The 24,505-nt window shown below is 43.9% G+C and overlaps 1 protein-coding gene across 2 annotated transcripts in view; it reads right to left on the bottom strand.

Annotated features, from left to right (window-relative positions):
• Positions 1-24,505, bottom strand: part of HELZ (helicase with zinc finger) — a 183,524-nt gene that overhangs the window by 56,686 nt on the left and 102,333 nt on the right. For both annotated transcript variants that reach the window (XM_056127342.1, XM_056127343.1), the window contains exons 18-23: positions 24,142-24,320; positions 20,143-20,261; positions 18,176-18,321; positions 15,530-15,677; positions 8,028-8,211; positions 4,592-4,820 (exon numbers count right to left, since the gene is read on the bottom strand). In XM_056127342.1, coding sequence (XP_055983317.1) covers positions 4,592-4,820; positions 8,028-8,211; positions 15,530-15,677; positions 18,176-18,321; positions 20,143-20,261; positions 24,142-24,320 — 1,005 coding nt within the window. The remainder of the gene's footprint in view (positions 1-4,591; positions 4,821-8,027; positions 8,212-15,529; positions 15,678-18,175; positions 18,322-20,142; positions 20,262-24,141; positions 24,321-24,505) is intronic.

Raw genomic sequence — 24,505 nt, 5'->3', positions numbered from 1 at the left:
ATTCATGACATTTTTGTGGGGACCATATAAAACCTGTTTAAAAATACTTTATGAAAGTGTAAGGGGAAATTTTATATATGTAGGCCTTAACTATTTCATGTAAATTACAAAATATATTAACACAGAATTGTCTTTAAAAGTGTTATTAATGGGGCTGGAGTGATAGCACAGCAGGTAGGGTGTTTGCTCTGCACACAGCCAACCCAGGTTCAATTCCCAGCATCCCATATGGTCCCCTGAGTACCACCAGGGGTAATTCTTGAGTGCATGAGCCAGAAGTAAGCCCTGTGCATTGCTGGATGTGACCCCAAAAGAAAAAAAATAGTGTTATTAATGACAGGTGAGGAGTGATTATTACCATATTGAGATCCAACTATAAGACAAAATTTAATGTAATATACTTTAGATTCCAGTGTTGAAAATGTACATGTGTAGTAGACAAGAATAGGTATTTTTTACATTGTATTAAATGGTTTTAATTTTCCTATTTACACAGGGAAAAATCATATAGGAATCACTAAGTGGTCCTTACTGATTTATTTTCTGATCATTCTGTCTGTCAGTTCTTAACATTTTTGGTGGAATAAGCAATATAAAGTAAATATGTTATGTGCCAGAGGGGGCAGGTTGGGATTGGGAGGAAGGTGGGGATATTGGTGGAAGGAAGGTCAGATCACATTGGTCGTGTTGGAACACTAAATGCTTGAAACAACTGCATAATGACAACACTGTAAATCACGGTGTTTTTAATAAAAATCAATTAAAAAATACTGAGTTCTAAAAAAAAATAAATGTTCATTCACAGTACAAAAAAAAAACCCCTTTATAATAGATGATAATAGATTGATACCTATACCTGTTTAAATTATACAGCTGATTAAAATTTATTGGACACTTAGTTGATCATTGGAAACAAACTGGGGTAGAAAAGGTACCAAAGAAAACAATAAAGAAGTCATTCTTCAATTATCATTATGGAATCCTATCACATTTCCTGGAATACTTGTGCTTTGAGATGCAATGAACCCCTAGTAAGACGAGAAGAATTAAAGCTCAAATATCCACCTGTGCTGGCCTAAGCTCTTGGGTTAGCAATCATGGTGGAGCAGCCCAAGGGTCTGACAATCTGTATTCCCATTTAGCTGCGGGATCCCATTACGTTTTCTCTGTATACAGGGATTTGTCACCCTAAAAATGCTTCATGTAGATCATAAATGCCAAAGACTGTGCCCTTGGCACACCCCAGTGGAGCAGATCTGACTTCAAGTTAAAACTGAGCCCTGGATCATTCCTAATTTACCTAGTCGCCCTACGAAACTAATGCTTTATGTCAGAAAAGGAGAAAAAAAGAAAAAGAAAAAGCTTATTTCAGAAAATTCTCAGTATAAATTTGATTCTATCAAAAGGGTAAAGGTTTTTAAAATATAGAATTTGGTAAATGTTTTGAGTTATCTGGTGTTTAGGATTAATTACAAGGCGATCTCAAAGCTGAGGATTATCTGTTCTTCCAATAGTTTCTAACTGTTTCCAACAGGTCACCCTATCTATAGATGCTTTGGTCTATCAAATTCTAATCAAACTTCATGTGTTCTCATTTATCAAACGATAAATGTAAACAAGAATGGTAGGTAAAATATCGGGGCTGGAGCGATAGTATAGTGGGTAAGACATTTGCCTTAAACGCGGCCAACCTGGGTTCAATTCCCAGCATCCCACATGGTCCCCTGAGCACCACCAGGAATAATTCCTGAGTTCAGAGCTAGGAGTAACCCCTGTGTATTGCCAGGTGTGACTCAAAAAGCCGAAAAAAAAAAAGAGAGAGAAAGAGAAAGAATGGTAAAATATCACAACAATCTAGCCAAATACACTTTTTTTTTTCTTTTTGGGTCACATCCAGCGATGCACAGGGGTTACTCCTGGCTCATGTACTCAGGAATTACTCCTGGCAGTATTTGAGAGACCATATGGGATGCTGAGAATCGAACCCTGGTCCCCTGGTCAGCCGCATGCAAGGCAAACACCCTACCTGCTGTGCTATCGCTCCAGTCCCCCAAATACACTTTTAATGAAGAGTAAAGTAACAGGCAAAATTCTCTGAGAGGAAGCTTAATTTCTTAAATAACTCTATCTCTTATTCAAAATTAATGTATTTTCTTGCCAAATTTTATGTCTCTTGGTGGCTAAAAGAAATGACAGCCTATTTTTTTTTAATATATAAAATTAAAGGTCAGAGAGATAGTACAGGGGTTGAGGCACTTGCCTTGCACGAGGCCAGTCCTGGCTCGATCCCTGGAATCACATAAGATCCCCAGAGCACAGCCAGGGATCCCTTCTGAGCTCAAAGCCAGGAACAGCACTGCCAGGGATGGCCCCAAAATCAAAAGAATTAAAAAATTTTAAAAAGGGATTTTTTTTCATAATTAAATCATAAATTAAAGTTATTGGTCTGTTAATCGTTTTCCCTGAGAAAAGATATTACTTTATCTTGGGGTCTTAAACCTTAAAACAAGCAGCTTATTCTTCAAGAATCCTAATAATCTCCCTGCCCACAGAACGCCTTTTCTCTGCTAAAATGGGAAAACTGCCAATAAAACAATGTCATCTTTACTGCCACAGAAAACTTGAGCTTAAAGAGACTTAAACTTCTAACAGCTTTACTGACTCTGACTGGAACAAACCAAAAAGAAATAATGACACAGGGTTCATCTGAAACTGTCCACATCTCTTTCCACTCTTCTGGACATCGCATTGGGAGGTAACAGGATACTTACAAAAGTGACCTGAGGGGGGCTGGAGTGATAACACAGCGGGTAGGGCGCTTGCCTTGCACGCGACCGACCCGGGTTCAATTCCCACCATCCCATATGGTCCCCTGAGCACCACCAGGAGTAATTCCTGAGTGCAGAGAGCCAGGAATAACCCCTGAGCATCACTGGGTGTGACCCAAAAAGGAAAAAAAAAAAAAACGGTGAACTGAATCTAGCATTTACTTTTCATGACCCCTTCTAAATTTCTTTTCAACTGGTCAGTTTGGGGACCTCAACTGGCAGTGGTTCCGTGAACACTAACTGTGATGCAGTGAACATTTTTGTCATTTATTTTTTTGCGGGGCTGGGGGGGGGGTGGCGGCGGTTTGGGGGAGCACACAGGGGCCAGATTCTGAACCAGGGCTAGGTAGGCTTCTTTGGTCTTCTGGCATCCCTCAGCCCCTGAGGTTTCTGTGGTCTTCGTCACTGACTCAACAGCATTCTGGACATTCTAAACGTCAGTTCTTCTATCACTGGCTATACAAAATTCCTACTGACTGGTGTAAAGCATAAGTAGATAACGAGAATTTTCTGGGTCGTTTAGTCCTGGTTGTGGGTCACACCGGGCAGTACACAGCTCTCTGTGCACCAGGAGCCAGGCAGCACCCGGGGTCAAACCCAGGCCCCCAGCCGACAGTGCGAGTGCTCCAGCCCACTAAGCTACCTCCCCAGGCAGGCTGACATTGTAACAATGTTTTCATAAGAAAACAAAACAAAATAAACAAATAAACTGCCCCCCCGTGCCCCTACAAAACAAAATAAACAAACTGCCCCCCCCCCCCCCCCGTGCCCCTACTCCAGTTTTCATTGGTGATGCTGGAGACCCATCTGGGAAAGGTGCACTGTGCCACCAGGTCACGTCCCTGGCCCCCCTGATGGGTTTTCTTTCGGATGGAACCCAGGACCTCACACAAGCACGGCATGGGCCCTGCCACTGCACAACATCCTTGGCCCCTTTCATCCCTACTTTAGGATCCCCGAAGGTGAACCAGACACAAAGAATGTTTTTCACACTGACAAATTCAGAAAGAAAATGAGCAGAGGTGGAAAGTCATCAAAAATCTAGAGCTTAAAAACAATAATCGAGGGGAACAAAAGTGTCTACATAGAAGTCTCTCTCTGTCACGGGGCTGGAGCGATAGTCCAGCAGGGAGGGCATTTCCTGGTATGCAGCTGACCCAGGTTCCATCCCCGGCATCCCACAGGCCTGAGCTCCGCCAGAAGTGATTCCTGAGTGCGGAGCCAGGAGTGACCCCTCAGTACTGCTGGGTGTGACCCCACCCAAAATAAAAGTTTGACTCTATCACAACCAGTCCAGACCCTCTCTCAACGATTCCCTCTTGGTGGAGCACCTTCATCCCACCACCCCACCCCTGCAGAGCTCATTTCCTCCCCTCTACAGTCAGTCTCTTCGTGAGGCCATGCAGGGCGCACTGGGAACAATCTCAAAGCAGGTGGGTCACTCCCACCTGCCCTACATTCTACTTCACTGCATTCATGCAAAGTAGTACGTGGAACTCTTATTTTTGTATATTGTCATTCTTCTCCTCAGAGGCTAGAAGACTGTAGCAGAAACCCAGGAAATACTTGTTGAATGATGACAATGAACACACAAATACGTATCTAACCGACTCGAAGCAATCTATGTTCTGTATTCCCACTGGAAATCAGTTAAGAATCAACCTTATTTTAATTAGTCATAAGATCTTATCAATCCACGTTTATGTCGGGACGCAACCTATTCTACCAAGTTTAATTTCTCAAAAAATTAAGCACGGAATTACCTGCATCTTCCGATGGAGCACAAGGCAATGGGATCACCCACCACGGCCACCAAAGATTGTGCTCTGGTAATGGCAGTATTGAGAAGCTTGTAATTAGATAAGAAACCATAATCCAGGTCCTCGGTGGAATCTTCCAGCAGTTGCTCTTTCTTTTTAATTGGGGTTTGTTTATGTTTACAAGTATGCCTGGTACGTACTGTGCTAAGAAACAAAACTCTGAATTGCTTTCCTATAGAAAAAGAAGAGAAAGGAAAAATCCTTTAGACTGTCATTCTGAACCAACTGAGATTCGAAAAGCATTTCTTTTTTCTTTTTTAAATGTTACGGATATACTGGATACCAAGGGATATACATGATAACCTTTCAGTATCTGTATTGCAAACCATAATGCCCAAAAGGGAGGTGGAGGAGAGGGAGGAAGAGAGAGAGAGAGAGAGAGAGAGAGAGAGAGAGAGAGAGAGAGAGAGGGAGAGGGGGGAGGGAAGAAAGTGCCTGCCGTGGGGGGGAGGGTGGCGGGAGGGAAACTGGAGACACTGGTAGTGGAAATGTGCGCTGGTGAAGGGTCGCGTGTTGGAACATGATATGGCTGAATCCAATCATGAACAACTTTGCAACTATGTATCTCACTGTGATTCAATTTTAAAAAATTTAAAATTAAGACTAAAATTTTTTAAAAGTCTGTGTTCAATTTAAAAAAAACAAAAAATAACTAAGTAAAATGTTACTGCTCAGTAACAGGTTTGGTGAAGACATGGAGGAATTGTCAACAACATCCTACAAGTGAGGATGTCAAAACGTGGGAAAGAGGACAGCAGTTCCTCCAGAGAGGAAACCATCCCACAGCTTGACTTCTGCCAGGTGCGGCCCAAAACCTGAATGCAAGAATAGTTACCTGCACATCCCGCGCCCCCCCCACCCCAAACATGGTCACTTCACTCTGTCGGAAGCTGGGGTTGGGGACACAGCTTGATGGCTAAGCACACCCTTCAGAACGGCCATGGGCGAGCAGAGGCATTTTCACAGGGCTGGGGCATATGCTCTGCACTCGAGAGCCCCAGGCCCCGTCCCCAGCAACCCCACAGTCCCCTGGTCACCAAGCTGAGCAGTTCCAGTGCACAGCCAGGTGTGACTCGGAAACCCAAAACAAACAAACAAAGGAGAGAGAGAACAAAAGGGTATGCCCTGCCACAGAGGCAGGGTGGAATGGAGGTGATGGGGGATGGGGGGAGGGATACTGGGATCCGTGGTGGTGGGAAATGGGCACTGGTGGAGGGATGGGTATTTGATCATTGTATAATTGAAACCCTAGCACAAAAATTTGTAAGTCTTCAACTGTACCTCATGGTGTCTCACTAATAAAAATTAAAAAAAAAAAAAAAGAATAGCCAGGGGCCGGATTGATAGCACAGCAGGAAGGGCGTTTGCCTTGTACGCAGATGACCGGGGGTTCGATCCTCAGCATCCCACAGGGTTCCCCAGCACCACCAGGAGTAATTCCTGAGTGCAGAACCGGGAGTAAACCCTGCGCATCGCTGAGTATGACTCCCCCCCCCAAAATAATAAATAAATAATAATAATAATACTAATAAAAGCCAATGGTAAAAGGAAATCCAAGTGTCCACAACAGATGATCAAATGAAATGTGACATTCGGAGCTGCAGGGCTAATACAACAAGGCAGGCACGGGTGACCCAGGGTTTGATCCCTTGGTACCACAAAGGATACCCAGGCCCCCCAAGGGGAGGTGAACACAAGGCCAGGTAAGCCCTGAGCACAGCTGTATGTGACCCTTTCTCCTGCCCTGGGAATGAAAAAAAAATGTGGTATATATAGTCATGTGTCCCTAATGACCTCTAGTCAACAACAGACCCACTGGCCTCAACAGCTGATAGTGAATATTCTAGGTGTGAAGCAGGTTACACGTGTCACAGAGGCCTGTGCAGGCAACTCTACAATGTTTGCACAACCAACTTGGCCAGGGAAAGGTTTCTGGAGAAACAGCAGCACAAGCCTACACACGATAGAGTATATTTTAGTCTTCCATAAAAGGGAGGGAATCTGACACAGGCTCCAACACCAATGGAAATTTCTGACCTCATGACGCTGAGTGAAGTCACTCAGTCCCTAAAGGACACATGTTGCAAAATCCTCCTGGACAGAGAGAGACAGCAGGACAGCGGCTGCCAGGTGAGGTAGGGAGCGGAGAGCGGGTGCGGCTATTACCTGGTGAGTACAGAGCTCCAGGAAAGAGCTCTGGAGAAGAATGTACCAGGCCCCCTCCATGAAGGAGGCATGGGCGAATCTAGCTGATTCCGCCAGGAAGCGTCATGGGGAGTCTCTCGCTTATTTGGAGTCTCCTGCCTGTGCCACACCTCCACTGAGATGCGTGTTCTGGTCATTCTTACTCCCTCCCTCTACAAGTCTCCAAATGCTCCCCTGGGGGGTCCATATCAAGCTTGAGTCCTTTCTTCAGGGCTGTCAGCGCCTCTTGATTCCATATGGCACTTCCTAGGCCATGAATGACCCTCACTCCTCCAGGTGCTTCCTATGGTACTACTGACATTCCTTCTACACTGCAACACCCAAACTCTGTATGTTCTGGACCATCAGGGGTCCAGAGAAGCCACCCTTGCTTGTGCTTCAGATATTTCATTCCTCTGTTGCCTACTATCATGCATCCCTCTTACTATTGCCAACTATCATGAAACCTCAGGTCACACTGGGCCTTTCTGCGTATTCCCATCAGAGTGGGGCTTCATGGATTTAGAAGCACAAATTTTACAGCAATTAAATAACACGAAGATCATTTAAAAGAATCCGCTTGTTTTTTAAAAGTTCTTTTTAGTCTCCTCTCCTTTGAAGTCCTTCACTTAGGAAAGACTAGAGATTAAATCATTACTCTAAAATCATTCCTTTAAAATACAGAATTTCCAGGCCAGGTGCTAAGTATTGAAAAACCTCCGCCAGCAAATTCACCCGAAGGTCCTGCAGAACACCAGCAGGTGCCATGGGCGCGCAGCACGCACACAATCCCTCATACTAGAAGGGTGTATTCGCTCACGCTGCCCTCTCTTTGGATATCAAATTTTAATGAACATGCAAATGAGCTTGACCTTTCAGTGCCGAATCTGGCATGAGAAAGAACATGGTCTGGGGGCTGGAGAGATAGCACAGCGGGTAGGGCGTTTGCCTTGCACGTGGCTGACCTGGATTGGATTCCCAGCATCCCATATGGTCCCCTGAGCATCGCCAGGAGTAACCCCTGTGCATCGCCAGGTGTGACCCAAAAAGAAAAAAAAAAAAAAGAAAACAGAAAAGAAAAGAGCACGGTCTGAAATGAGAACATAACGCCTGTCCACAAAGGAGATTCTGAAAGTGAGAAGTCACATGTCTGCTGGGAGATCTGAGCCTCTGGACGGGCTGCGGCTGCCCTTACCTTGAACATTCAGCACGCGCTCTACATTCACATCGGAGAGTCTCTTCTTCCGAAGCTCCGCCCGTATCCTGAACACCTGGTCAGCGTACGGGGTCACCACGCCGATGCTGGCATCATCCAACTTCCCCCACGCTACTGGCCACTTCCTTCGTAACTCTTCCACACGCTCCACTACTTCAAATACCTTTAAACAAATACACACCAACACAGGACTGTTATGTGTTTGGAGAAAAAAGAATACAGTAACAAAGTATTATATATGCATATAGATACAGATATAGATAATAGATATGTATATATAAACATATATATACACACACATATATAGATACATAAAGAATTCTACTTTATGAGTTACAGAATGGGAGGCTAACACCCAAGAATAGTAGAGATAAGTACCAGAAGGATCAATCCACAGCTTAGAAGCCGGTGTCACATGCTAGAGGAAAAGGCAGCTCAGACAGAGAAGGGACCACCAAGTAAAGGGTGCTAGGAGGATCCGCTCGGGATGGGAGATGCGGGCTGAAAGTAGACTACAGACCAAACATGATGGCTACTTAATTCCTCTATTGCAAACCACAACACTCAAAAAGAGAGAGAGAGCAAGAGGGAATGCCCTGCCATAGAGGTGGAGTAGGGTGGAGGGGATGGGGTGGGATGGTGGGAGGGATGTTGGGACCATTGGTGGTGGGAAATGGGCACTGGTGGAGGGATGGGTACTCGATCATTGTATGACTGAAACACAAGCACGAAAGTTTGTAAGCCTTTAACTGTACCTCACGGTGATTCATTAATAATAAATAAACAGATAGATAAATAAATAAAAGTATTCTACTTTATGGGGGTCAGACCAACAGTATAGTGGGGAGGGCATTTGCCTCACATGCGGTTGACCCAGTTTTAATCCCCAGCACCCCAAAGGGGCTCCTGAGCCTGCCAAGAGTGATCCCTGAGCACAGAGCCAGGTGTAAACCCTGAGTATAGCCAGCTTGTCAAAAATTTAAAACAAAACAAAACAAAATAACCACCAAAAATTAATAAATAAAAGATTCTACTTTAGTAAATATTTTTAAATTACCTCTAAATAGAAATAATGCTTCAGTAGTATGAGAACAATGAGAATAAAAGAATTTTCCTTTTTCCATCTTAGTTTGAATAATGGATCCCATGACCACAAAAAGACATAACTGGCCATTAGCCCCCCCCTTCCTTCCACGAGCCTCTATTATTAAAAGGAGACGGAGTCCAGAGCCTGCTTAGAGACAGAGGGTTGGAGAGACAGTCCAAGGCTTGAGGCTTTGGCCTGGCACACGGCTCAGTTCAGTTTGATCCCTGGTACCATCTACAATCCCCCAGGCACTGCAGTGGCCAATCCCTGAGCACAGAGCCAGGAGTAAGCCCTGAGCACTGCCAGCCACCAGCCCAACCCACCCCCCCGAAGAGTGGAGGAGAGCAGACTCCCATCCAGGGAAGCTGCATCCAAAGACTTTCCCAATCGCAGCCTCCTCTCTTCTGCTCAGATCAAGGAAGCCAACTTCGGTAGAAGATCCGAGGGCCAATGTCCCCGTTACACCACAGCATGTAAGGGGGGTTCTCCCCTGCCGCTGACGGAACCTGGAAGGACAGCTACGCTGGAGAGTCAGACGTCAGCACCCGCCACCTTCTTCACCCAAGCTGCAGCCCTCTCACTCAGGACAGACACACCCCAGTTTATCAAAATAAATTTTCTGGACCCCATTTAGTGGATTATAATAGGGCTTTTGGTATAGTCAATTAACTTTAATTCAATAGATATAACCAGGCAGTTGCAAACCTTGGCACAGCGGGAGATGCAATTATTCAACAATTAATAAAATATGATCTTATGATCTTTGCCTGCTAAGAGATTACTGTGTATTTAGAAAAGACTGCAGTTTTTTTTTTTTAATAGTCAAAGAAGAATGTAAGGGCATAGAGAGGGAGAAAAAAATGCCTTTTAATTATGTTACTATTTGTGAGTAAGCACTATAATTTACTATGTTAAATTTGATAATTATTTTTTCTTTTCCTTTCAAGCACGTGAGAACTATGGGCTAAAAAGCATTTTCCACTTCCAAACAGAAATTCTGAGGAAGATGGAGGGGAAGAAAGAGTTACTGTTAAGAGTGACATCACTACGAGTACAATCGAGACTCAGATCACCCAAGAACCCTGAGATCAAACTGTCCTGGAGACACGTTCTCACAGGAAAAAGAAAGGCAGAATCTGTTTGCATCCCTAAGGGGGAAGGAAAAAGGGGGTTGCCGGGGAAGAGAGAGCTGCAGGTGTCACCCCTAAACTCCATCATCCATCATCCCTAAGCTCCGTGTCCCTAAGCAACACCAAGGATGACTCCACTTCCTCCCGGAACAGCAGGCAGCATCCCCGAGTCAAAACACACGGTCTTGGAACAGAGGACTGAGGGTTCTCTCTCCCAATGGGTGGTTATTCAGCTCATCAAAATTAGTGCCAACAGTAAAGGCTCTGGAGATGGACGAAAGAGCTGGCAGGAAATCAGGAAACAGGGCTGACACCCCACCCCACTCACCAGTGGTCCAGCTTCCAGGAAAAAATGATTTCAGCAGCCAAGGGGCGGTGCCACAGCCCCCAGCTCCTAGCTCCCTGGGAGATGTTCCATGGAAAAGTGAGATAGTCCGGGGGCTGAGGCGCACGCATGGAGCAGACCCCAATCGGCCCCCTACACAGCATGGTCCCCAGCATCACTGAGTGCAGGCCGAGAGCACCCCACCCCACCCACCAAGCACCACAAGGTGTAGGCCTGGCACCCCGAGCACCATGAGGGTATTCGGGTAACCCCCAGCACCACCGCACCTTAGACCCTCACAGAACCCATTGAGCACCTGAAAGCCCCTTCTCCTTCCCGAGACACTCCAGGCAGCTGACTCATACAGCCTGGGGCTGCAGAAGGGTGCATGGAGCAGTCAGCAGCAGGAGGGGGCGGCAAGGCGGTCCCCCCTATCCCAGCTTCCACAACAAAGGGGGAGTTGGAACTGGGGGCGGGCAGGGGGGACGGGGTGAAGCACACAACTGCCCTTTCCTGCAAAAGCTGCACCACAGGAAGAACTGATCCCATGAACAGGGCAGCCAGGGATAGCACCATCGTCCCCAGCTTTTCAGGATTGAGACCTACTGTGGGCATCAGCCACTGGAAGTACTCCCAAGGCCCCCAGCTCTGGGGGTGTGTAAGATCCATAGTGGTGGGAGCACGTAATGGCAGCACAGAGTTCACACACACACACACACACACACACACACACACACACACACACACCCCATTAATACACATTACACATACATACACTACACACCCCATACACATGCTCACACAAACACCATTCAAACCATACACACACAAACACACCTCTCACCACACATTACACACCATACACACACCATAAATACACATTACACACACACACCATCCACATACCATAAATACACACTCAACATACACACAAACACACTCCGTACACAAACCATATACATGTACATAAACACACACACCACTCATTACACACAAATCATACACACACAGTACACAAACAAAACCGCACAGAGCTCCGGCTTCAAACGGGGGTACAGCAGGAGCGCCCAGTTCCCCATCCCACGCCAACACTGCTCCCGAGTTCGTCCAACAGGCTGGCGCCTCCAACTCCAAAGAGGCCCAACCCTAGTCGGATCACACTGTTCAACAACTGATGTCCAAGGGAAAGAGCTAAAAATAAAAGCCCAGCACAATAACTGATATCAAAATAAATTTTGGGGATTTTTTTTAACCAACTGAAATTAAAAGTTCACGGCAGTACATCAACAGTAGATCTGGACTGACAGAAGAACAAAACCAGCAAGTACAGCAGGTAGGGTGTTTGCCTTGTACGTGGCTAACCCCCATTCGATCCCCGGCATCCCATATGGTTCCCCGAGCACTGCCAGGACCCAAAAAGAAAAAAAAAAGAGAGAGAGAAAACTGATTATTCAGCTTTTCCCTTTTTTCTGAGCTGATTTAAAGAACAGCTGTATAAAACACATGCGAAACAATTAGGTTATATATATTACATGGCAATCAGCATGTGTGACAACAAAAGCAGAAAGTAGGTGAATAAAAACTGATACCAGATAGTAACTCCAATCCACAGCAATAAGTGAAGAAAATCGGAAATAGTAAATAGAATGCTGAGAGACAACTCTTTAATTATGCAGTTGCTTCCCTTTCTCCTCAATAATCTTTAAAGGACACTGAAACACCAGAAGTAACAATAACATGTATACTAAGCTTACAGTAGAGTCATAGTGATGGTATAACATTCATAACTCTTAAGAGTCTGGAAAGGGGAAGGTGAGGATAGAGATATCTGGGAGTAAAGTTTCTCTCTCACTGGCATCAATTTCACATAAATCTGAAGTAGATTCTGATAAAACACATAAGCCCTAGAGAAGCCACTGAAAAACCAATTCCAAAACTAATTTAAAATCATTAAATTAAAATGTGACACTGGGGAGAGGTGAATAAAAATACAATATAACACTAGAAAAATATGCACTTATTGCCAAAGACAGTGAAAAAAAAAAAACAGGGGGTCAAAAGTCTATGAGACAAAGAAAACAAAAAGTAATACACAGAGGCCGGCACAACCAGAGCATAATCACGTTAAATGTGAAAAAATTAAACAATTCAGTCAAGAGGCAGAGACTGTCATGACTGACATTCACTGCAGAATCAAAACCCTCGGTGCAATGAACAGCTCACCAAGGAAGACACTGTGGAGGTCGATTGTCACTCAGATCTGAAGGAACAGTACTGAGCAACGTGGACAGGGAGCAGCTTAAGCATTTCAGAGCCTTGAAACCAATTTTGTGACAGTGTTAATGGAGCTTTTTTTTGGGGGGGGAGGAGGGGGCTGGGTCACACCCAACAATGCACAGGGGTTACTCCTGGCTCATGCACTCAGGAATTACTCCTGGCGGTGCTCGGGGGACCATATAGGATGCTGGGAATTGAAACCAGGTTGGCTGTGTGCAAGGCAAACACCCTACCCACTGTGCTATCCAGCCTCCAGGAGCCAGAGAGATAGTACAGGGGACTAAGGTCTTACAAGTCAGGGGTGGGGGGACCTGGCCCTGCATATGGGCCCCCAATTCCCCCAGAAGTGATCCCAGAGCACAGAGCCAGGAATAAGCCTGGAGCTCCATGAAGACCCACTCAAAAAAAATAAAAGAACCCTCAGAGACAAGACAAACTTCTAAGCACTTTGTCAATTAAGGAAGAAAGGTCTGTTTATTCTTAGCGTGCTAAGGGATTTTATATTTTTTCAATTACAAATTAATGTTTCATTTATATTGAATGTTCTATGTCTATTCAGGTGGGTTTTTTTCTTTTACATCTGCAGAAATTTTTATTACAATCTTTTACTTATTAATGAAAATTCTTAAACCTTATCTATAATATAGTATTTTCTACCATAAAAGCCAGTGTTTCCATTAAGAATAAAATATATTCTTATACTTTTGTAGGCCTATTCAGATTTCACCTTAAATTCTTAATTCTCCTCTTCTCACTTTTACTAACTATATATTTGTAGAATTTACGTAAATGTTTTAATGTATCAGCATAGAATTTTTCATATGACTAAAATTTTAAATTTATAGGGCTGGAGTGATAGCACAGCGGGTAGGGCGTTTGCCTTGTGCGCAGCCAGCCTGACCGAGCCAGGTTTGATTCCTCCGCCCCTCTCGGAGAGCCTGGCAAGCTACCGGAGGGTATCTCGCCCACATGGCAAAGCCTGGCAAGCTATCCATGACGTATTCGATATGCCAAACACAGTAACAACAAGTCTCAAAATGGAGATGTTACTGGGCCCACTCAAGCAAATCGATGAACAACGGGAGGACAGTGACAGTGACATACTTGTACGAAAGAAAAAGACAATTTGGGGGGGTGGAGCGATAGCATAGTGGGTAAGGTGTTTGCCTTGCATGCGGCCAACCCAGGTTCAATACCCAGCATCCCATATGATCCCTCAAGCACTGCCAGAAGTAATTCCTGAGTGCATGAGCCAGGAATAACCCCTGAGCAAAGCTGGGTGTGATCCAAAAAGCAAAAGAAAAAAAAAAAACACAAAAGACAATTTGGGGGGAAAATATATCCACTTATCATTGATTTACAATTTTGTGGAATTATAGGAACTTTGTTTTCCTCATTTACATGTGCGCAAGCGTCACCACCTTCACAATAAAAATTTCTAATAAAAGTCTCTCACATATGTGGGATATAAAGAAACTTAGTAAAGAAGCAAATGACCGAAGTCAAAGGAACTGGATATTTTGTTCACAGAACTATGTTTTCAAGGGAGAAAAGTGGACTGACACCAGGGTACTGGTGGAGGGTGGTGCTGGAATGATGTGTATATGAGAAGTATAATTCACAGGATTGTAAATCCTGATATCTCAAAAAAAAGATTTTTTTAAAGCAACCAACTATATGCCTGTTAAGGAGGCAGGCTCTGAGGAGGGGACATTAGCCGTAGGGTTGGTGTTGGAACATCGTATGCCTGAAAATGTAGCACAGGCACAATTGTAAATTATGGCATACACACACACAAACACACATACACACACACTCACACACATACAGACACATTTGTTTTAAGTATTTAAGAAAAAGGCGGGTGGGTGGCCAGAACAATAGTACAGCGTGTTGGGTGTTTGCCTTGCATGCAGCCAACTCAAGTTCAATCTCTGGCATCCCTATGGTCCCATGAGCACCGCCAGGAATAATTCCAGAGTGCAGAGCCAGGAGTAACCCCTGAGCATCACCGGGTATGGTAATGGGATAAAGGGTGAAAAGAGAAATACTAGGCAAAATGCAAATCTGAGAGCTCGAGAGAGGCTCACGGCTAAACTGACTTGAAATCTCAAAAAGAACCAGATTCTCGCTCCCGTGATGAGCTGAGTGGTCTCTCTGGAGGCCAGGCTCTGCAATTCAAGTTTGACTCACGCAAAATGGAATCCCACACAGATACACTAAAATTTAATCATAGCCTAACTTGGATGAGTAAGAACAAGCATCATTAGGAAAACCTCCTTGTGGGGTAGGGCCACATCTGGCCAGGTGGGGGGCTGCCCCCAGCAAAGCTGAGGGGACCATGTGGTGCCAGGAAAGACTCCAAAGCCCCGCACAGGCCAGGCAAGTGCTCCACCACCAGGCCACAAGCCCAGCCCTGTGCTGGCTTTTTTCAAAACTGAAGTCACATATTTGGTTTTTATCAGAGACACAATGAAAAGTTGTTTCGTTTCCCCTTAGGAGATTCACCATAAGAATGCAATGTTATGTGAGAAAGGACAAACCTCACATACTATTTACACATAAATTAGATCAACTGCACAGCAGTACGCTGACTCAAAACGTTACGTGAATGTTAACAAGACCAGACCACGCTGAGAGTCCACAAAAACAACTCATGTACCTCTGCGTTATTATAAAAAGCTGTGCTATTTTTTTCTTGTACATCTTCCCCTCGTGCTGTAAAAAAAGTTAGTGGGTAGAAGTCCTTGTGTGCTGGTTGCTTTCCACTGGCCATCAATTTGCCCTCATAGAAGAGCTCAGAGGTATAGCTGCAGAAAGAGACCAGAAGAAACATGTAAGTGAATATGCATCAAAATTAAAGTTACACCTAAGGGTAAAAAAATGAACCTTTCTAAAAATGCTTTAGGACCATGACTCACTATAATCCAAACATCTAATACCTAGGAAGCCAGAATTTTCTGCAAAATCAACTACACCAGGAACACTATGCAGAGTCCTGGCATAGCACTGCTAAATGGATTGATTCTGGTAGGGTATAAAGCCGGAGTACAGAAAGAAAGAAAGGGGGAAAATGATGACTTACTAGATGAGAGTCTTGCTCAGGAAATTCTGCCAAGGAAACCCTGCTAAGGAAATTAGCTGGCTAGCTCATTTCTTGGTTTTTGTTTATTATTATTTCCCTCACATACTTATACATACAAACACAAAAATATGTAGACACAGAAATAATGTACATAACAGACGGATATTCAAATTTTCAACTGTAAAGTCAATATCCTTTACTGATCAGTATTATTGAGCAGGCGATTCATCACTGGCTGCAGCAAATTGACTATAAAATAATCACCCTTTGAGATATTAATATGAGCCATAGATGACTTTTCCGTCCTTTTGCTTTCAAAGAAACTAAATGTGACCTTCAACTAACTAACCTCCATATTATTTTAAATAATGACTTACATCTTTTACTGAAGCATAATAACTCATTTCATGCATACATGAGTCAAGCTTCCACAGAGTGAAATGACCCTCAAGACAAGTTGAATGTCTTCTAACTAGCAACTTTTAGATTCGTGTATGTCATTACCGGTTATAGTTCCCATGCTGCATAATGGTTTTCCCTGACTTATTTTGTAACTGAGGTTTGTATCATTTTGAACATCCCTCCAAATCGTATTCCTGAACTCTAAAAACCTGCTCGGGTCTTCGAAATTTAGTTTAATTTGGCTCCTCTCAGCTTCTGAGAAATTATTTGTCTCTAACTGATTTCACTCATCATAGTACTCTCAAGGGCCACAAGCATACGTGTGAGGAGGGGGAGCTTGGGGGGAGAAAGAGGTAGGGGACAAGAGTGTGTGGCATCACATTTTCTTCATCCATTCATCAGTCAACGGAGACAGGTTGTTTCCTCCTTTTGGTCCTTGTAAATAACACTGCAATGAACACCGGGGTGCTTTTCTCTTCTCAAATTAAGATTACTGGTCAAATTAAGAGTTTTCCTTTTCTTCTGGTAAATATCAAGAAAATGGCATTGCTGAATCATATGGTAGCTCTATTTTTAATGGTCAGAAGAGCCTCCGTACTGTGTTCCATAGGAACTGCACCAATTCACAATCCCGCTAATCCTGCCTGCGTTCCCTTCTCCCCATATCCTTGCCAATATTTGTGCTTTCTGCCTACTGGAGAGTAGCCACTGTACCAGGGGCAACACGCCAGCACCCTGTAGCCGTGCTTCCATACCCCTGATGATTAGTGACGTTGAACATCTATTCACATTCCTGCCAAACATCTGTACTTCTTTGGGAAAATGTCTATTCAGTTCCTCCACTTATTTTTAAATCAGATTCTTCTTCCATCTCAATATTGTAATAAACTTTTTTAAAAAACAACTATGCTTTGGTTGAGGGCACAGACTGGAAAAGAAGAGCACAAAAGAGACTGTGCAGAGCCTCGATTATGCGGTTTCCTGACCTGGATACGGCTTTCCCGTGCGAGTCAACTTCATGACAACTCACTGAGTTGTCATGTGAGCTTCTCTCGCTGAGAGTTGCATGCTCTCTGTAACAGCAATCTCTAAGACCTTAATCACTAAGTTTCATGGTTTTCTTCTTCCCCTTTCTCTCCCTTCTTTACTGTCCATCCTTTGTTTTTAGAATAAAGGCTTCTTGGGGCTGGAGAGATGGGTGGGCCACTTGTCTTGCATGTGGCCAACCTGGGTTCGATACTCAGTATTCCATAAGGTTCCCTCAAGCATCTCCAGGAGTGATTCCCGAGAGCAGAGCCAGGAGAAACCCTTGAGCATTGCCCGATGTGGCCCAAAAACCAAAAAAGGGGGGGGGGAAAAAAGAAGAAAGAAAAAAAATAAAGATTTTTTATATAACACAGACACATATAAGCAAATCGTTATGTGGTTTATCAGTGTATTTGTTTATTCCGTCATGCCATGTGACATCTATAGCAGACATTTAGTCACAGAAACGTATGTTGTAGCTATTAGATCCTAAAGCTCTCACTTCCAGAAGGGTCCTATGGTGTGAAAATTTACAACTTTTGACTTTGGAGGTTTTCTTTTGGAGACGTAAAACTAAACACAATTATGGGGGTGGGGGGCAGTCTTAGAAGACAGGACAGTGTTGAAACGGTCTGGGGCCCCAACGTGGCAGCAGTGTGCAGTAACTGTAAACGACTTGCAACCCAAGGGACCGCAGAAAAATGTGTGGAAAAGAACTTGTCCTCAGAACTGTCGCTCTGAGTCCCCCGGCACCCAGGCAGAGGAGAGTGAACCAGCGGGGACAGTCACACCTACTTGATGATAGCTTCGTGAGAGCGGTAATTCTCGCACAGGAGGATCCGGCACGGGAACTCGGCAGGGTAATGCTCATAGAGTCGATCAAGTAATGACACGTGCAGGTTCCTCTCCCGGGCAAACTCGCTGTAAACGAAAGGACTGAGCTGTAACAGACAAACATACAGAGAAAATTTAACTAAAGATACAGCTGTCACTTGAAACCCTACTTATTCTTTTTTTTTTTTTTAAATCCACCATATTGGACTTTTATGTATCAAACTTTAAGTATGTTAAACGCTGCAGGAAGAAAAAAAATCCTTCCAATGAACAATTCCACCAGTAGAAAGAATTAGGATAAAATTTCCTGACTTCTGCTTCAGTATACCGTCACTAACTTAAAGAGTTTCTATACATCACGGTTAATAAAGGGCTCCTCTAATGTAAGTCATCAGTAATTTGCTTGTTTGCTTGGGGGTCACATCTGGCTGTGCTCAGGGAATCACTCCTGGTGGGGCTGGGGACCAGATGCACTGCTGGAATGGAATGTGGGTCAGCCACAGGCAAGGCCAAAGCCCTAACTGCTGTATTATCTCTCCAGGCCCGTTTTGGTCATTTTAAGGTTGCATTCCATTACATCACTGGGGAGTCAATTGATGATAAAAAGTGATCAAATACTTACAATGGCGAGCTCAAGGGACATACGATATGTGAGTAAAGGTGAGCAAAATCGGGGCCAGAGAGATGAGACAGCCAGCAGGGCACCGGCTTGCACCTGGGTTCAATTTTTGGCACACACAAGAGTCCCCAGGTGCTGCCAGGAGTAACCCGTGAGACAGAGTCAGAAGTGAGTCAGGAGTGAGTCTGAAGCACCTCTGGGTATGGCCCAGATACATACAACCAAGAAAAAGAGAGCAAAATAACCACTTTTCGCTCATGAAATATAAGGGGTCATTCTGGGTTAGATCTTTAAGCTCTATAGGAAACATTTAAGAAACTTTTAACAAAGAAACAAACAGACAAACAAACAAACAAAAAAAAGCCAAAAATTTAACTGGTCACATCCAACTCTACCTGACTACTCTGTCACCTACAACACTTAATGCACGTGTGATCTTAGTGAATAAAAGGAGGAAATGAAAAAACTTCAAAGGATGATCCGTAAAGCAGATATTTCATTTATAAATAGGCAAACAGATAAAAACAGACAACACATTACAATTTGATAAAATACAAACTGCCTTTCTCTTTCCATGTGTGTCTTCAAATGCATAATGTCTGGTATATTCCTTGCTATTTTCATCTGAGGCTTTTTTTTTTTTCCTTTGATAGCAAAACACTAACCACACTTCCCAAAACAAATGTAAGGGGCAGTAATTGGAATACTATAGGTAGCACAGTTAAAATTTATTTTATCTTTCTGTTTGGAGGCCACACCCAGCGATGCTCAGGATTACTCTTGGCTCTGTGCTGAGGAATCACTCCTGGCGGTGCTCAGGCAAACATATGGGATGCGGGAGATGGAAGTCAGGTTGGCCTTACCTGCTGTACTATGGCTATAGTCCCTAAAATTTATTGTATAAAGAAAAGAATAAGAACCCATATGATAATTAAACTTCACATTAATAAACATGAAAAGCTATAATACTGACGTTCATTCTAAAAGCACTAAATCCAAACAAAGAAGGTGGTGAGGTAAATAATTTTCCTTCAGAAATGCCTTCCTCCCCTCGGCCTCTCCCCTATTAGGACAAATACTTAGGCCGGGGAGATTCTCAATGGGCTAAGTGCATGTTTTGGATGTAGGGGGCCCAGGTTTGGTCTCGAGGAGCAACCCCCCAAAGCTGGGAGTGGCCCAAACATTTAAAGCACTTGAAATATAACACAGGGTACAACTCCACGGCATGTTTTAGAACCTAGAATATGAGCTATGTGAACATACAGTCCAGCACCCTTTCACTGTGACGGCAGGGATGTGGGGGCCTTACCTGCATGTGGTCTCCGGCCAGCACAATCCGAGTACTCTTCGTTGCTAATGCTAGAGGCATAATGGTTTCACACTCCATGGCCTGGGCAGCTTCATCTAACAGAATGTGCGTAAAAAACCCTACGAAGCACAGTGTAAACACAGTAAAGCGCATTACAGCAGATACACATGAACGATTCGTCTTTTTTTCATTTCTGCTAAGGAAAGACTGTTAGTGTGCCAATTCAATTAAGAGTCAAATCCCAAAGTCTAAGTCCCAACCGTAGAAAACTGTGAATTTAAATCATCATTTAAAAATCGGAGTCAAAAGGAGCAACTATCTCATTCAGTAAGAGACACATAAGTGGCATATGGAGGTCCCAAAGACCAACAGCTGCATTGTTATATATAGAAAGGTCTACAAAAGTACGAGAGTGACATTTTGCCAAAAAAGAAGGACTTGTAACTAAGTACCGATATGCCCTTTCACTATCTGGTCAAACACCAAAATTAATAGAACGCCAACTCATAAGCAACCAGTCAAAACCTAATATAAAGAAGAAAGACACAATCCAACTTTGACTAAGAGAAAAGGGTATCGGAAGCTGGAGCTGTAAGTACTGCGGGTAGGGCATTTGCCTTGCCTGCGGCTGACCCAGGTTCGATCCCCAGCATCCTATATGGTCTCCTGAGTACTACCAGGAGTAATTCCTGAGTGCAGAGCCAGGACTAACCCCTGTGCACCACTGGGTGTGACCCAAAAAGCAAAAGAAAGAAAAGGGTATCCACAAATAAATTCACTAATTTCATTTTTTAGGTGAGACAGTTATAGATAACAGAGTTTTTAGTCTAAATCCTACCCTTGCTTTAAAAAAAAAAGAAAGAAAAACAACCTACAAAAATGAAAGGGAACAACTGTCGAGAATTTGTATTATTGGGTCAGCAATATAGGATAGGGGTAAGACCATGCACGCAACCAACCCTACTTTGATCAATGGCATGGTACTGCCTACCCCAAGCACCACCACGAGTGGTCCCTGTACACAGAGCCAGGAGTCAGCCCCGAGTACCACCAGGTGTGGCCCAAAAACTAAAACCAAAATGAAACAAAACGAAAGTATGTTGTTAGTTGAGGATGTCACTCAATGGGCAGAGCGCTGGCTCTGAATAAGTGAGGACTTGTTTGACCCAAAGCATCACCCCTATCCCCGGATGCAAAGACCAGAGTAGGAGACACTCCACGCTCAGGCTGCTGCTCCAGCTCTGCTAGGGCACCGGACTCTGCAGAGAGCAGGAAAGCCCCTTTGTCCCTGAGAGGGCAAGAGAGGCAAACACCTCCTTCTGGGTGGGAGAAGAGGGCTCTCATTGCATGGCAAAGGACACAAAGTAGCTTCTCTTCAGGGTGGAGAGCTACAGAAATCCAGAGTCCCTGTCAGAAAGAGGTACAGCAGGCAAACCGTTGGCCTGGCATGCAGCAACCAAGCCAGGTCAGATCCCTGGCACCCCAAAAAGTCTCCCAAGCCCACCAGGAGTGAACGCTGGGTGCAGAGCCAGGAGTAAGCCCTGAATCCCACTGCGTGTGGACCCAAAATCAAACACACAAACAAGCAAAAATCCTGCATCTATGGTTATGGATTAACCGGCTTCCTCGGTTGCTGACTTAAGAACGTAACCCCATTTTTAAATCCCTATTTTTATGAATACTAACAAGTCGCAATCTGTTTATACAATTTTGCAATGCTGGGAACTTTATAAGTTAAACTAATAACCGCATCATGATTCATTCAGACAAGGGGCTATGGTTGACAGTACAAGCATCAGTAACTGCTATTTATCAAGAGTGACCCAAGCAAGACACAGCTGCATATATCATTCCCGCGTGAGAACCTGTGCTATTGTTTCACAGCAAACATTAAGGGAGATGGCCTATAGAAAGTTAAAGGGTCAAAAGGAAAAAAACGAGGACTGGTAAGAAGTTTCATGTATCGTTTTAATTAAGCTTGATTCAGGCACTGGATAAGTCACATTATAGATATTTCTTTAGCTAGTAACTTGAATTAATCAAACTGATTTAGCCCAAGTCTTAATGTTCTTATTTGTAAAATAACCCTCCACAGAGCTGGCATGAGAACTGAATGACATAAAACATAAACAATGCCAGGGAAAAAAAAAACATATTCAACTTTCAGTAAGTATTCTTCAAGTAAGTATTTTCGAAGAATACTTGTTTTTCAAAACCACTCTTGACTCTTTCTCACAAAACATACAGTTTACGAGGCCGGGAGTTTTAATCTATGTGAAAAATAGGCAGAGTACAATCGTCAAGCAGTAAGACTGACTGCTAAATAAACATACCAAAATTTACATTTCAAATAAGTGTTGTTCCATTCAAAGAAGCCACTTGGGAGGAAATCTAACTCAGTCCAGTGATGCAGTCACTGTTCAAAACAGTTCTGAAACTCTGCTTTTGTAACTGCCCTCACCAGCCAGCTCTGAGCTGCACGCACCAGAAAATCAGTCTCATTACCTGAGAGGCATGTGGTTTCTGCTAGACCCCTAAGGGCTGCTGCGGCTGCTTACCTAGCTTATGTCTTAGATTTGGAACCTTTCCAAAACCAAATCTACGCTCAAAAAAAAAGAAAGAAAGAAAGGAAAGGAAAAAAGGGGCAGCCAGCACCATTCATTTAAGTCACACAGAGGTTCATCAAGGGCCTCCAGTGTCTATACCCTGGCCCAGGTGCCAAACACCAGGTGACGAGAACAGTCTCTACCTCCTGGGGACTGGAATAACCAAAAGAACGTGTCACTGGCTCTGAAGCAGAGTCAAATGGGAATATCAGTCGTTATAATAGGAAAGTGAATGTAAGTATTTTTTCAAAGCAACTGTCTTAAAATTCTAAATTCTATCATACTTATCTTATCACTTTATAGCTTCATAAAACAGGGCTGAAGTGATGGTAGAGTGGGTGGGGTGCTTGCATTGCATGTGACCGACCCTGGCTTGATTCATGGCACCCTCTGAATGGTCTCCTGAGCTCTGACAGGACTGACCCCTAAGTTCAGTGTCATTAGGAGTCCTAAGCACAGCCACGCGTGGCCTCTTCCCCCCCAAAAAAAATAATAAACCAGGAACAACTTTATAAACTATTAGTTTGAAGGGATGGGGAGATAATGTACAGTGGATAGGGTACTTGCCCTGCACATGGTCAACCCAGGTTTGATCCCCAGCACCCATTATGATCCTCCTAGCCTGCAGGAGTAACACCTGAACGCAAAGCCCCCAGAGTAAGCCCTGAGCATCATTGGGTGTGGCCCAAAAAACAACAACAAAAACAGTTTGACTTTGCATAGTTGCTATAAGAAAATAAAATAAGCATAACACTTTTATAATTTTGAGCTCTTATATAACAGCACAAAAGAATCTATTATGATTGTTGCCTCTATACCACAAAACACAAAGTACTTCAAAACACTTTAGAAAATTGGGGCCGGAGAAATAGTACAGAGGGTAAGGCACTTGCCTTGTATGTTGCCGACCCGCGTTTAATCCCCGGCACCCCATTTGGTCCCCCGAGCCCGTCAGGAGTGATCCCTGAGCACAGAGACAGAAGTAAGCCCTAAGCACCATCAGGTGTGATCCCCGAAAACAAAAGAAAAAAAAAAAAGAAAGAAATTTAAATCACACTATTAGAATTTTAACAATGATCAATAATAAGTGCCTGATTAGAGAACAAAGAGCTGTCACATATCAAATTTAGGGGTTGAGCATTTCTTTTCCCATCAAGGAAGCTTTTTGGCTTTGTGGCTGGGCATATGATCACTGCTGAGCTCACTAACTCAGCTGCCACAGCACACGTGCACCACCAATGACAGGTAAACACGTGCACTGCTGCGTTGCAGCCAATAAAACTTGATGAAAACGGACAGCGGGCCAGACCTGGCCCGCAAGCGGTGGTCTGCTAACCCTGCATCTACACTGAACGCGCTCAGAGACACCATCTCGGGTCTTGAATCAGCATACCGGGTTCCAGGTCCAGCTGACAGAGGTACTGGGAAGTATTCAATGTCACCACCACCACGCGGTGCTTAAGAATATCTTCCTTCTGTGGCATCTGAAAGGTGGAATGTGCGCTTGAGATCAAACAGTACTGATGCACGACTGGGTGAACAGTCTTTACCCAGCGATTTCTGAAATATACCCTACAAGAGAAGATCATATTTCCGTTTACATTCTTTAATGTCTCAGACAACATGTTATCAAAACGCTGACATGATTAAGGCTACAATATCTGGAAGCGAAAGTAAACCTAGTGACTCTTTTAGCGCTTTACTGAATTAGAATTCAACATGCAAATGCTACCTCTCAACCACTCTGATCGCCCACC

Source organism: Sorex fumeus, unplaced genomic scaffold (genome assembly GCF_029834395.1).
Source record: "Sorex fumeus unplaced genomic scaffold, SorFum_2.1 ptg000063l, whole genome shotgun sequence".
Lineage (NCBI taxonomy): Eukaryota > Metazoa > Chordata > Mammalia > Eulipotyphla > Soricidae > Sorex > Sorex fumeus.
This window is presented reverse-complemented; position numbering and strand designations above follow the sequence as displayed.